This window comes from Myotis myotis, unplaced genomic scaffold, assembly GCF_014108235.1.
Source record: "Myotis myotis isolate mMyoMyo1 unplaced genomic scaffold, mMyoMyo1.p scaffold_m19_p_20, whole genome shotgun sequence".
NCBI lineage: Eukaryota > Metazoa > Chordata > Mammalia > Chiroptera > Vespertilionidae > Myotis > Myotis myotis.
Genome location: NW_023416325.1, coordinates 21127375 through 21142150, shown reverse-complemented (window position 1 = coordinate 21142150; position 14776 = coordinate 21127375). Strand labels below are relative to the sequence as shown.

At 50.2% G+C, this 14776-nt stretch overlaps 1 protein-coding gene across 8 annotated transcripts in view; it reads left to right on the top strand.

The window, feature by feature from the left end:
- Positions 1-12143, top strand: part of CIT (citron rho-interacting serine/threonine kinase) — a 167737-nt gene extending 155594 nt beyond the window's left edge. For 7 of the 8 annotated variants that reach the window (XM_036353436.1, XM_036353435.1, XM_036353434.1 and 4 more), the window contains 8 exons: positions 406-498; positions 1955-2063; positions 2158-2286; positions 2880-2960; positions 4584-4662; positions 4787-4966; positions 10135-10438; positions 11215-12143. In XM_036353436.1, coding sequence (XP_036209329.1) covers positions 406-498; positions 1955-2063; positions 2158-2286; positions 2880-2960; positions 4584-4662; positions 4787-4966; positions 10135-10438; positions 11215-11238 — 999 coding nt within the window. In that variant the 3' untranslated portion in view covers positions 11239-12143. The remainder of the gene's footprint in view (positions 1-405; positions 499-1954; positions 2064-2157; positions 2287-2879; positions 2961-4583; positions 4663-4786; positions 4967-10134; positions 10439-11214) is intronic. The other variant, XM_036353433.1, reaches the window with a different exon arrangement.
- Positions 12144-14776: the final 2633 nt, after the last annotated feature.

Genomic DNA, 14776 nt, shown 5'->3' with positions numbered 1-14776 from the left:
ATCTTCTCTAAATTCTTACAGCAAAGTCTACTGCCTTTCCCCTCCCTGAGGGTATAAGATTGTCAAACGGCCCTGTCTCCAGCAGATAACACACACACACAAAATGCGTGTGGGGCAGGTGGATTTCCTGAGGCTTTCTCTGAATCTCTGCTAAATCAGTGGTTCTCAAACGGGTGAGCCTGCCCCCGGGACATTGGGCAATGGCTGGAGACATTTTCTGTCAAACGATTGGCATCTACTAGGCAGGGCCCAGGGTTGCTGCTGAGCATCCCACAATGCACAGAAGAGCCCCTCACCCAGAAGTCACCTGGTCCAGGGCTCAGCAGTGCCGAGGGTGAGACCTCGCTCTTTTCCCGCAGTCACTATACACACCAGTGACGCTCCTTTTTCCTCCGACGCTTTCAGATTGAGAATGGGCTCTGCATCTGTGCAGCCATGCCCAGCAAAGTCGTCGTTCTCCGCTACAACGAAAACCTCAGCAAGTACTGCATTCGGAAGGTACGTCTCGGGCCTGGTCCATCTGCGCTGCCCACGCGCTGGCGTAGGAAGCGTGCTTCTCAGGGCACAGCGCGTGCTGTCTCTTCACCTGCCGATCTCTCGCCGGTTGGCCTGGGAGAGACCCTTCCTCCCTGGAGGAGGCTCCAGACGCTGGTGGCTGCAGGTCTCCTCTCTCACTTCCTCCTGGTTGTGAGCTCCTCTCCAGCCCACCCCGTGGACCCAGCTGTTCATTAAGGTGGAAGGAAGGTGGCTGATGGCAGAGCAGGAAAAAAGGGAAGAGATCTCTGAGAAGCTGGCAGTCGCTGGGGGCACTTACTAGAATCTTTCTTGGGTCCTGGAAGCTTTTGTGAATTACCTTGGAAAAGCCAGTGCTGGCTGTGCTGGGCAGGGCAGGTAGAGCTGGCTCTCCTCGGAGCAGCGGCGTCAGGAGGATGGCCGCAGGCTGGCAGAGTAGGATGTCCCACCCAATAAGCCTGACTTATTTCAGGTACTTTCATGATTAGTCTCAAAAGTGAAAGGAAGGTGAATAAACCAGGCTCGTTCCTTGGAGGACCTGTCCACCCTGCATGGGCTGTTGTTAGTTTAGGGTGGCTTTTTATTGAGCACCTTCTGGTACCAGGGACTGAGCTGGCTACTTTATAAACATGTTTCACAGTGATTCTGAGAAGCAGGTGTGGCAATCCCCAGTTTCAGGTAGGACGATGGATAGAGGCTGGCCTTGCTAAGTGACAGAGTCGAAACCAAAACTGAACTTGGATTTTTCCAACCATTTCACTTTGTCACGTTGCCTAAAAGTTTCCTTCCACGTAGTAGGTGGTCAGTGAATAGTTAGTGGTCATGACAGTGCTGATTTGGGTTTGAACCGTTAGCTTCAGGAGAATTCTCAGAAATCATTGCTTCTTCCTAATTCCTGGCCACCATTTCGAATAAGCATGTCTGGGTCGCTGGGCCATAAGGATTGGCCTGAAAGCAAGCAGAAGTAATGAGGAAGCAAATAATTCGGACAGATGACGACAGTGATGAAGATAACAATTATGTAGGTGATACAGGTTCAAAATAGAAACGTAGAACTCGAAGACAGAAGGAAGCTGAAAGCACTCCCTCCAGCCACCACTGTTAATAGTTGGGGTACTTTTCCCGGCTTTTTCCTCTGATAAGAACGTTGTATTTTTAAAACTCTCTTTTTGAATGCTACCTTTTCATTGAACTGGTGTTTCTGCCCTTTTATTTGGCTGTATTTGGCCTTATTTCCTTAGATTGGGGTTGCAAAGAATTCAGAGATAGCAAAGGGACGTGAAAAGATTGAATGTGCTGTGCATAATCCATAGCTTGAACAAGTCTGGTGGCAGCAGTCCCTCTGCAAGGCTCACTGATGCCTGAGGCGGAAATAGGAGAACTGGCGGTGTCGCTACCTGGGCTGGGGACACTCACATTCTCCTCTTGCCCTCTGTCTCAGGAGATAGAGACCTCAGAGCCCTGCAGCTGTATCCACTTCACCAACTACAGTATCCTCATCGGAACCAATAAATTCTACGAAATTGACATGAAGCAGTACACGCTTGAGGGTAGGGCCCCAGTCCTCCCAGCCCACACACTGCTCTGGCCTTGCCACCAGCTCCAGCCCCTTCCTGAAGCCCCGCTTCTCGCCTGCCTTTTCAGAATTCCTGGATAAGAACGACCATTCCTTGGCGCCTGCTGTGTTTGCCTCCTCTTCCCACAGTTTCCCTGTCTCGATAATGCAGGTGAACAGTGCAGGGCAGCGGGAGGAGTACCTGCTCTGCTTCCACGGTGAGTCGGGGCTGCCGCTCGCTGCTGTTCTGAGGGCTGCTGGCACCAGCAGACCCAGACCGGGTCCCCCAGAGCTGCGATTGTCAGGGGACTCTGGGGCAAGGCGGGTCCTGCTGGGGTGCAGAGAACTCCTTCCAGCTGCCACCAAGGCCTCTCGGGATGCCCGTCCTGTCCCCACCAGGGCGCTCCCCTACTCCATTCTGTCCGAAAGTCAGGCAGTCCTTTCCTTCTCTGTCCTCACCTCTCTCCCCGTCCTTACGTTTTTGTCTTTCCCTTTTCTTTCCTCTTGATGTGTCTCTTCTTTGTTCTTTCCAAATCTCTGGGTCTTTCTTCTCTCCCTTCCTGTCTCTGGGTCTCTGTTTCTCCCTTTCCTCCCTGCCCTCCTTTCCCCAACCCTCCTCCCTTTTCCTTTCCTCTCTCTCCTCCTTTCACTTGAACCCTCGTTTTCTAATAGATCAGGCTTAGCAGGGTCCTTAGGTTTTAACCATCTGGTGAAATCTGGCCAGTGGTCCCCTGGGCTCGATTCCTCCTTCTTCCGTCAGAGTGTGTGTCTGCCTCAGCTATGCTGATGCCCGGGCTCTGACTCCTTGCAGAATTTGGGGTGTTTGTGGATTCTTACGGGAGACGTAGCCGCACAGACGATCTCAAGTGGAGTCGCTTACCTTTGGCCTTCGGTGAGTGAGGCAAGGTGTGGAGGGCTCCTCTCGCCAGCAGCTGGTGTCCTGGGAAAGAATTGTGGGTGGAATTCATTTTGGCCCAAGCACTGTGTTCGTGGATTCCATTGGACACCAAGTGCCACATGTAGTCATCCCCCGAGTCAGTGCTCAGGGCAGAGAGTCTACGGCTTGATAAAGAATTGCATCAGCCAAACCCACTGGCCTTGCGAAGTATTTGTTAGGGTCTCATGATAAGAAGCAGACCGTTCCCTGAGTTTACTTACATCATTTCAAAGGCAGCAGAGTACCCCATGTCACTATTATCACATGTCACTATTATCAGCTCTAATTGGGCAAAGCACTCAGGTCCTGGCCATTCTTGTTGTAAGTGTAAGTAGCACTGTGATGAAATCTTGTACTAATTTGTATGCACTTGTCGAATGGTATCCTCTGCTCCTAAGTTCTAAATGTGGGACTATCTGCGTGATCACACACACATACAAGGATGAACTTGCTTGTCCCTGTGAATGTTGGGAATTACCATCGCAGCTGAAATGCCCTTCAAGGCTTTTTCGATGATCTATTGCTGTATATCAAGTTTCAGAACCTAGTGACTTAACACAACTTATGGCCCATGATTCTGTGGTTGCCTGGATAGTTCTGTTTCCTATGGTGTCAGCCGGGTCACAGGACAACTAGAAAGTCCACAGTGGCCTCACCAACATGGCAGCAATTGGTGGGAGCCCGGCTGGGCTGGTGGCTGGAGGCCTCGGCTCCTCTCCCTGTGGGCAGAAGCGGGAGCTCAGGCCTCGCTTCCACCGCGTTCCACTGGTTAAAGCAGGCCACAGGGCCAGCCCCGATTCACGGCCAGGAGACTCCCCCGCACCTCAGCACCGGAGGCGTGACTAGAAGTCTAATACCCAAGCACAGGGACCACAGGAATAGGAGGGATGACCTCCTTTTCCCTTTAAGACAGAAAGGATCTCCGGTCATCTTTAGAGTTTCAGTGACACTGTGATATATAGTATTAGGACCAGAAATATCTAATTACCTATGAAACCAGTCTTTTTTTATTTAATTTTTTCAAAATGCACATAATCAAAAAATTTTGACGTGTACAATGAAAAGTTTCATCCATATTACCCATCTTCCAAACTCTCTATGCCCACTCCCTCAAGAGAAAAAAGTTTTGAGTTTCTTATCTTTCTAGGGCTTTATGCAAATGCAGAGAGAAAATACATTCTTATGTCCCCCTTTTTTATCATTACAGTAGCACACTTGACACATTATTCTGAACCTTGCTTTATGCACTAAGTAAAACTACACACCTCAGCGCGTCCCCCCCCCCCCCCAATATCAGTACTGGAGAGGTTCTTGCATTTCTGCAGCTGTGTGTGCAGAATTCCACAGCTGTGTGTGCAGAATTCCACAGCTGTGCCACATTGTATGTACCTGATCCCCTCGCATGTACCCTTGAGTTGGTTCCCATCTTCTGCTCTGACGACATGGCAGTGAACACCCTCGATCATGCCTCACTGTGCTTAGGTGGGATTGCTAGGCCCAAGGGTGCACTGCAGGCTGGTTTTGATTTTCTTTCTTTTAACCCTTTCTTCTCGCTCTTCCTCCGTGGCGGCCCCACAGCCTACAGAGAACCCTATCTGTTTGTGACCCACTTCAACTCACTAGAAGTGATTGAGATCCAGGCACGCTCCTCTCTGGGGTAAGCACTGGCCCCAGGCTCTGGGGGCTCAGGGTTGGGGTGGGTGTGGGGCCAGGCGCTTGTTGCTTCCTTTCCTGTCTAGCAGTGGCGCTAACCTGCACTGCTACTCTTCTCTTCTCTGCAGGACCCCTGCCCGAGCGTATTTGGAAATCCCAAACCCACGCTACCTGGGCCCTGCAATTTCCTCGGGAGCGATATACCTGGCGTCCTCATACCAGGATAAACTGAGGATCATTTGCTGCAAAGGAAACCTCGTGAAGGAGTCTGGCACTGACCACCACCGGGGTCCCTCCACCTCCCGCAGGTACCGTGCCCCTCCTCTTCTCATTGCAGGGGTCAGCGCTTTCTACAAAGCAGAAGGAAGTCTTGCTACACTGGCTGGAGGTTCCCTGGTATTGAAGCTCAAGCCACTCATTTCTTTGAGCTCTGCAGCCTTGACATGACACAGTCACGGTAATGGCAGGAGACTGCTCAAATGCCCCTGAGCACAGGCAGGAGGAAACGGCAGGCCTTTCTCTGGAGGGTGTCTCCGTGGCTCTGTTTGGGTGGACGTGCATTATGCACTCATTGCTTTAGCAGATATCCTTCCGGGCTCGTTGGGCGGTCGTGGGAGGGTTAGAGGTGAATAAACCAGATGCATCTCCCCCCACCCCCCGCCCCCGTGAAGTCCCAGGGGAGAGACACATGCACTCAGGCCATTCCGGCACAGCCTAGAAGGCTGAGGCTGCCTTCGGGGTTGTGTGAGCTACCGTGGAGCTCAGAGGAGGGCCCCCAGCCTGGACTTGGGGGTCAGGGAAGATTTCCCAGAAGAAATGAAGTCCTATCTATACGTCCCTCTGTCTTTGTATGTCATAATTATTTTGTTGAAAACATGCCTCTCAGATAATAGAATGTGGTGGCGGAAAATCTGGTCCCCTCCTTGGGCTTGCTGCTGTTTATGTAGTGACTCTCCCAGACTGATTCTTACTACGGCTGGCACTGACGTTCCCTGGGATAGGATGTTCCCTGGGATAGGGAGCACTAAGCCAGGGCAAATAGAAACCAGCCTGAGAAGGGTCCTTTCCCAGGAGGAACCAGACAGGTCAGCTGGTGACAGGTTTCTGGGGCGCGTCAGTCCCGCCAGCTCCCTCTGGTGGCAGCTGCTCTGCTGGCTTCCCCGGCTCCTGTGGTTACGAGGCTGCTGCTTTCAACACGACTGACTGCGGATCTGGGAAGAAAGCCGGGGGAGCAGGTCAAGTTAAAGTGTCACAAAGCTTGTTCTTACTGAAATTCAGCTGTTTTTCTTACATAGACGCTCTTGCAAGCCTTTGGTTAATTTCCAGAGTTCTGGGAAGTTGATTTTGACGGTGTTTGTTGGTGTTCTTGCTGCTTGTATGAAGGAACAGGTTTCTGGAGGGCCTCGCTCTGCCCCTTCCTTTTAAGACAGGCGGCCGCACGCGGTGCATGCCCGCAGACCTTCACATTTCAGAGCGCGTTCCGTGTCAGTGTAAGGAGTATTTCTTCCTTCTTTTTGATGCCTACACAGCATTCCTCCCCATGACGTTCGGCTTATTTGACTGCTCCTTTCCCATTGGGTATTGGATTGTTCCCCGTCTGTTGCTGTAGCAAATGGCGGTGCCTATGTCATTTTGTTACTCTGCATCTTAGGAATCTACCTGGAGGGTAAATTCCTAGCAGCGGCTGTGCACTTGTCATTTTCGTAGATGTTGCTGCGTTTTCCTCTGTGGAGGCAGAGACCTGTTGTCCCACAGCACGTGTGGAAGTGGGCCTGGCCTTGTCCTGCCGCGGAGGGCTAGCCAGCTCCAGGGCGATGCGGAGGCATGAGACGTGTAAAGTTCAAGCCCTTGGTCCACAGAAAGGGCTGCGAGGATTTAACCCAGGGGATATTTACTTATCTAGGATTTAATGTTTGGACTGGTTTACAACCCCACATGTCTACAGAGAGTTATGTGGACCCCCTACCATGTGCCAGACACGATGTCCGGGCTGGGTGCATAGATGAAGAAGACGCTTTCTAATCTGAAGGGACTCTCGGACTGTGGAGGAAACACCTCTGATACCACAAAATGCTCAGGTCTTGGGAGAGTCATTAATTTAATACTGCAGGCTATTTAATACCCTGTCTCTCTCTTTTGCTGAAATATAAGAGTCAGTCAGAAACGTTCGGTCGGTGTGGTTTTAATCCCAGGACTGGCTGAATAACCAGCGGCTCCTCACTCTTGGCCTGTCCCTGCCTCAAGAGTGGCTGCTCAAGTCCTCCCTTGGAAATTTTAGATTTTATTTAAGCGGTTTTTATTTTATTTATCTAGGCTTTATTTAAAGAGTTCCTACATCATGTCAAGAACAGATCAAAGTACTGTAATTAGATCTTTTCTCCATCGCCTCACTAGTTCAGGGCCAGGCACCGTCCTTCTGGGACTGTGTGGTGTCTCTGAGGGAGCTGCTTTTCCTGTAGTCGAAAGCGGCTCCAGTTTCTGTGAACACGGGCAGAAGTCGTGCTGTTGCCAGGCACGTGCAAAACCAGCTGGTAGTCTTTAGTTGCCTCTTGGCTTCTACATGGCCTTTAGCTGGGGACTGCGTTAGGCAGCTTAGAAGGTAAAAGTCTGAAATTGGGGGGGAAGAGTGCTGGTTGTTGTGGCTTTGTTTAAATTGTGTTTTCAATGGAGAAATACATCATCTGTTTACAAAATAGCTGTTGGAAAATACAAGGCGTACAGACCCTATAAAACAAAGCAAACTTCAGTCATGAGACACTACGCACATCATGTGAAAGCAACAGTCTGGTCTCCAGGTTGTGAAAACCAGAATTTGAAAGTCACTACACAGCTTGGCAAAACTGGACAGCAGTTACATGAAACATTTAACAAACTGAATTTCCCCCAACGTGTAAGCAACACGACAAGACCAGCTCTGGGCCTGGCGCTCAGTCCAAACCCACAGCTGCTCCGCAGGTCAGCACATCGCCCTGGCCGGTTAGCAGAGCAGGAAGTGCAACTTTTGCAAGAAGCATAAAATTGACGGGGAAGATCATTGGTTATTAGTGCATATGGAGATGGAAGCTTGCCCACTCGGCCTAGAATGATGGGTATTTTCTCTTGTCCCATTAATCTAAGCCGACATCCCGAGTGGCCTTCCTTGAGCCATCTCTCTTCCCCTGGGCAGTAACCTCCCTCTCACTTTTTGATGGGCCCCTGTGGACACATTTTATAATTTCTCATCCGTTACAAACAGACTTAATATAATTCTCCTGCTTGGGGTTCATTTTATTTGTCTGCCATATCTTAAAGCCACGTAACTAGAGATGAATATAAACTTGGTTTCAAGCTGTTGAAATCCGAGTTACTCTGTTCTGTGGCTGCATGCTCAACGCAGGGAGGTCTGGCTTTCTGAGCATTTGGTATCTGGGTCTGCACAGTTAGAGTTGCACCGGGAAGTAAGAGAATGACATGAAACTGCACAACGAACCGACTGCTTATGAAACAGTCTCCGCTCACCAACCTCTCTGTTTCACGGTGGAGCAGGAATTGGCAAACTTTTTCTGTAAAAGTCCAGATAGTAAATCTTTCCGCTTTGTGGGCCATAGGGTCTGTCTCCATACTCGGCTGTCGTGTGGAAGAGCCACAGACAGTGCCTCACCAGATGGGCGTGGCTGAGTTCCAGTAAAACTTCACCTATACCAGCAGGCATCTCAGCTTGCTCTAGTCTTTCTCCCCCAGGGACCAGTATCTTTTTGCTCAGTTGCTTTCAATTCTGGGCATTGACAAAAGAGGTTCTGGTAAAGTTAGACCAATAATTGAAGAAAGAAAATCAACAAATTTGATAAAATGATAAACTGTCCCAATGAGAAGGATTTAAATTTCAAGGATTACAATAGGCCTTTGGAAAAACCAGTGACATTCTCAGATATTTTCGAAGAGATGTCCTTATGTTTTACTGCAAAAGCTAGCATCTATGTAAAGGATGTCATGTAACATGTTAGCATATAATTTTTAATTATTTTTCGAGCATATAATTTTGCTGAGAAAGTTACAGCAAAATAAATCAGTATGAGCCCTGACTGGTTTGGCTCAGTGGATAGAGCATCGGCCTGCAGACTGAAAGGTCCCAGGTTCGATTCCAGTCAAGGGCATGTACCTTGGTTGCGGGCACGTCCCCAGTGAGGGGTGTGCAGGAGGCAGCTGATCGATGTTTCTCTCTCATCGATGTTTCTAGCTCTCTATCCCTCTCCCTTCCTCTCTGTAAAAAATCAATAAAATATATATATTAAAAAAAAATAAATCAGTATGAGATTCATACTTGGTTCATTTTTAGAATTAGCATGTAATTTAGATTTTTAAAATATCAAGGATAAAATAAATTTATTTTCCTGATTTCTCCTTTTACTTTTGAAGATAAAGCCCCAATCAATGAAAATATGTCTCCAAGTGGATTCACTATAAAATGGTCTCATTTTAGGTGGGTTGCCTTCTCCCAGCACTAATCATGCTCAGATAATGAGGACCCAGATCTTTTTCTGCTCATGAGGGTGGGAAGGAATTGATTTGGAGGCCGCATGTCAGTTCTGTTTCTTGCTTTTGCTTCAGAGGTGGTTAGGGACATGTGTGCAGAAATCGTCATGAAATACCCAGGCAGTGCTGGGTACAGGGTTAGCTTATTGTACAAAAAGGCCCCAGTATTTTGTTTCTTTTTGGGGGGCTGGGAGGGGGGCCTCAGTATTTTCACCTGATTGGTTATTAACCATCACCCTTTGGGGTCAGGGACATTTTATGAGCAGCTACACTGTTTTTATCTGCCCTGCTTGGTTTCCTACTTATGTCAGGCCCGATCCCTACACCTCTCACATCAGCATTGGGTTGCCTCCTTAGAAAGCTACCTGGAGGGAGAGGGGACTGAACACCAGCCCAGGAGGGGGACAGCAATGGCAGCCGACAGGGAGGAAACAGGCTTTCTCCAAACTGCTCCCCGCATCGAGGGCCTTTCAGCAGGCTCACCCTCCGCGTGCCGTCCTCCCGTGCCTCCGCAGCTCTGGAAAAGACTAGGTCGAAGGATAGAGGTTGGGGATTATGACATCAAACTGACCTGAGCTGAGTCCCAGTCCGTCGTTCACTAGCCCAGGCCAGCCACCAGCCCGCCTGGTCTCCATTTCCTGTCTGTACAGTGTGGGCCTGCCTGTTCCCAGCTTGTGCTGTTGTGATGATCTAAGCACAGTAGGAGCTGAGCACAGGGCCTGGCACAGTAGGTGCCCAGTAAACAAAAGCCTGCTCCTAGAGCGGAAGCTTGACTTTCTTTTGTCGCCATCTGCGCGCTCTTCCCTGCCCTCCCCACCCAAGTCAAACAGACCAAGAGCCTGGAGAACTCCAGGTGGGACCCTTTTCTCAGGGTCAGTGGTGAGCTGGGGGACGGAGGGTTCTCACAGGATTCTGCCCCTTTGGGGTGTGGCTCCTCAGCTCCCCCTCCCTCTCCTGTTGCCAGCAGCCCCAACAAGCGAGGCCCGCCAACGTACAACGAGCACATCACCAAGCGTGTGGCCTCCAGCCCGGCGCCACCCGAAGGCCCCAGCCACCCGCGAGAGCCAAGCACACCCCACCGCTACCGAGAGGGGCGGACCGAGCTGCGCAGGGACAAGTCTCCTGGCCGCCCCCTGGAGCGGGAGAAGTCCCCAGGCCGCATGCTCAGCACGCGGAGGGAGCGGTCCCCTGGGAGGCTGTTTGAAGACAGCAGCAGGGGCCGGCTTCCCGCGGGAGCCGTGAGGACGCCCTTGTCCCAGGTCAACAAGGTGAGGCACCCTCCGGAGGCCAGAGGAGTGAGCGGGGGCTGAGCCCCCTCCGGCCTCTGTTGTGAGAAGGAACTCGGGCTTGGTGAGCACACGAGGTTAGGAAGGAAAGGTCCTTGACTTCACAAGAGACTTCCTACGCAAAGGATAGTGTGTGTGCGTGTGCCCCAGCAACGCGATAGCTGCCACACAGGGTCTTTCCCTCCCGCAGAGGCAACAGGTGCTGGCAGTTTCTAGAGAGAGTATGCATGTAAGCAGGTGTGTGTGCATTCTCCCTTCTCACACACACGGCTTCCTACACAAAGCGTTCTGCGCCTTACCTGCCCAAGCACACATGCGCATGTACACATACATCAGCATTGTCAGGAAGGCTGCCCTGACACTGGTCGCAGTGGCTGCTTCTAGAAGAATTTGAATCTTCCGTCACTGAAGCTGACTTTCTAGATCGCATTTTTCTTCTAATGCCGGTCACCGTCGCACCCCTGCCAGGACGGAGAGGGGAAAAGCCATCTAAATGCGATGGCTCCATAAGATGGTGTGTGTGTGTGTGTGTAACAGTAGAAATACTCATAGCCTTTGAGACTTTTTAGTGAATTTCAGTCCCTGATGGACTCCAAGCTTTGAAGGTTGGCTCTGCTAGTTGGTGCCACCCTGCCCAGCACTCAGCATTAACCGCTGAGAGGGGAACCAGGTGCTGCAAACTTCCTGTTAGGATTATGCAAAGAGCACAGCAATTTCTGGCCTCTGGTGGCTAAAACCGCTCCTCCTTTTGCTCGTAGGTCTGGGACCAGTCTTCAGTATAATCCTCAGTCAGAAAAGCCAACTCCTCATCATAATCTGCAGGAAAACACCGAACACACGATGGAACACTGCTGAAGGGGATCCCAGCCCCCCGTGGCACGGCTGGACCCAGACCCACCTCGGCACGGACACCCTGCTAGGAGTGCGGGGCTGAGGCTCCTGGGAGCTGCCGGCACCGTCCTGCAGTCATCCCCTTTGCACTTTGTTACTCTTTCCAAGCATTCATAAACTTTTGTATCTAGCTCTAGCCTGTACCAGTTCATCAAAGGAAACCAACCCGGCACTAACTACAATGTGGTTAGAATCCTAATTAATAGCTACTTTAAGATCCTAGGGTTGGTTGTTTTTTGTTTGTGTGTTTTTTCTAAGTTTTTTTCCTTTTTTTTTTTTTTTTTAAGACAACAGAATTCTTACTAGATTTGAATAGCAATGTATTTCCTGTTGTAGTCATTTTTAGCTAGATCACACATCAGGTCTTTGCTACTGAAACGTATCGTAGAAGAGTCCCCGCCAGTTGGCTAACTTCCTGCACTCACATAGGCCCATTCTCATCCTCGCCCTTCCTGGCAAAAGGCCCTGTTTCACCCAGGGCGACATCTTAGCCAAATGTTTACTGTTCTCATTGCCTTTTATGGCCTTGACAACTACCCCTCCCACCAGCTGAGAATGTATGGAGGTCATCGGCCTCGGCTGGAGGCAGTGACTTGGGGCCAAGGGACCTCGAGAAGCTTTCCCTCCCCGCCCCTCAGCGTCATCTCCCCAGCCTGCTGTCCCGCTTCATGTAGCTTTGGCCAGGAAAGCATGCAATAGATTTGCTCTGAGCCCAGCACCCATGGGCCTGGGAGGGGACTGGGGGCACCCACCTCATGTCTGCGATGGCACACTGTTCCCGCCCTGGGATGGAAGAGACCCGTCCGGGAGTTCTGCATGGCTGTTCGCTGCATGTGCTGCCCCCGACCTGGCTGCTCTGCAATGTCCTGGACCGCCCATAGCTCCCACAAATCGAGACCCTCTGACCACTTGCCAGCTCACTGGCCACAGAAGCTGCGGTCTGTAGCACTGAACCAACAAAAACCAAACGCTCAAGCCTTACGACCAGAGAAGGATTTCAGCAAACCACCACCTCACACGGTCACGCTTCCTGCCGATCCACGTGGATGACTATTCACACAAACCCAGCACGGTTCTACCCCACAAAACTGTGACTTCCCAACGAGCCTTTCCCTAGGGCTAGACTAAGACCAGGAAGAGGCAGCCGCAGCTCAGCTCCCACCTCTGCAGGGGCCAGAAGCCCTCCTTAGGTGCAGTGAGGCCCACCTGTTTCTACCCTCTGGCGGCCGGTAAATTCCTGGCAACTGGTAAAGAACTAACCTAGAGGCTTTGCAGTTGGCAAGCTAACTAGCGGCCTTATTTCTGCCTTTAATCTCCCACAAGGCATCTCGCTTCGTGTTCTCTTAGGCACGCCTCCCACCACCAGGCAATCCTAGGTAGGCCGACAGGTAGCCTGTTCCCACCGCAGCAGGTGAACGTGACCGTGTTTCAACCCAGGTGTCCACAGTTCAGACCCTTTCCAGATTGCAGCCTGGCCCGAGTCCCGGCTCCTTCCTGCTCGTCTCTTAACCTAAGTGCTTTCTCCTCTGAAACGCCCAAGACCCTCCCTGTTGTCGCACCCTTGGCCAGTGTCATGCTGTCGTGTTCTGTGTGTCGCTTTGAGTCTTTGGGGTCGTACTGCATCCCTTCCCTCCCCCGGGGCAGACCCGACTGAATGTTTGCTGAAGTTTTGTCTCTTGGTCCACAGCATTTGGAAAGGTCACTGCAAACGAGTCTTTCAGTCTTGGCATCTCATTTAGGATCTCCATGAGAGACGGGCCTCCAGAGCCCCGGCGTGTATATCGTGTGTCCCATGTGTGAAATGCTTCCTGCTCTAGAAGTAGCTCCACAGACTGTACATATTTACAAGAAACTTTATATTCGTAAAAAAAAAAAAAGGAAATTGAATTGGTTTCTACTTTTTTATTGTAAAAGGTGCATTTTTCAACACTTACTTTTGGTTTCAACGGTGGCAGTTGTGGACAGCCATCTTCACTGGAGGGTGGGCAGCTCCGTGTGACCACCAAGATGCCAGCAGGAAATATTGTAACACGAAATTGCGGTCAAAAGCTTCTTAGCATAAATAAGATGCTAGGTCTCCAAAAGTACAGGCTTTTTCTTCATTACCTTTTTTATTCAGAACGAGGAGGGAACAATTGAAGATCCACCTGAGAGGAATGAGCTTTGCTGTTGAACCATAATGAAATAAAGCAACGATCGGAAATGTGTGCTCTAGTGCAGTGACCTCCTCTCATTTCTTGAGCGAGACCATGAAACCCTAAGGATGGCCAGTGCCGGCCCAGGCCTGTCATCACGGCGTGGGCCTCCCTCCTTTCCACGAGGCTGTTCCTCTGGGCGGGTGGGAGCACACAGAGCTCTAGACTGGCGACATTCTCTTCCAAAAGCGTGGCATTGTCAATGTGGTCAGCACTTCCAGGGAGCCATGAAGTGGTTGTTAAGGTGGTTTTATAGGGTTGCAGGACTGGAAGGCGTGAGCTCACCAAGCAGGCCATTTCGAAGGATTCCTCCCGGAAGGATTACCCAGCTCCCCTAGGATGCAGCCCGTTGGGACAACAAGCCACCTTAAAATTTCTCTCGTCCTTAGAAGGCCACAGGGATTTAAAGAGGTAAATTTCCTTGGAGGGAGGAGTTCAGATCAGGTAATTTCAAATGTAAATATTTCTGTTTTTAACTGGATGAAGTTTTATAGTCTACAAGGAATTTTTTTCTATAATTTTTAAAATATTTTCTTAGTAAAAATGCCTGACCCAGACAAAATCATCACTTTTGGCAATTGTTGATTTCCTCATGGTTCCTGTTGCTGTTCGATTTTTATTTTCCAATGAAGTCACCTGACCACAGTTGAAGTCTGACCTACAGGGTCGTATCTCACAAGGCCTGTGACAGGAACCGTAGTTGCAATTCTGTTCCTCTTCTCTGTTTTACTGCTGGGGATAAAAATCTGCCTAAGGTCACAGCTGCAGGAATGAAAATACTTCCGAAGATGAACCAGGGAAATGCTGAAACCTTTCTTTCCTTATAATATTAGAAAAAATCCACTAAGGACCAACCAGCCTTTCAGTTATTGTCCTGAGGGTTCTGTCAGCCCCAGGATACTTGACAAGCGCAAGGAAACCGCCTTTCCCTAAAGGAACGCATCAGAAAGGCTCTTTGCACCCTAAGGAGTGACTTCAAAGAAACAGCCGACCAATTACTCAGCCGCACCAGCCTCCTGGGTCTGAAGCACAAAATTAGACATCACGTTTCTACTCTTGCAATTTAATTCTCACAAGATTAAAGAGGCGACTGCATAGCAAATTTAATAACCATGAAACTAGGATTTGGAGACTCAGGCCAAAAAGGGATGATTTGCTTAATAGGACTGAACAGCCAGCTGGTCTTCAGAATTGGGTTTGCTTTAGAAAACATTCACACAGGTTTAAGTCTAAA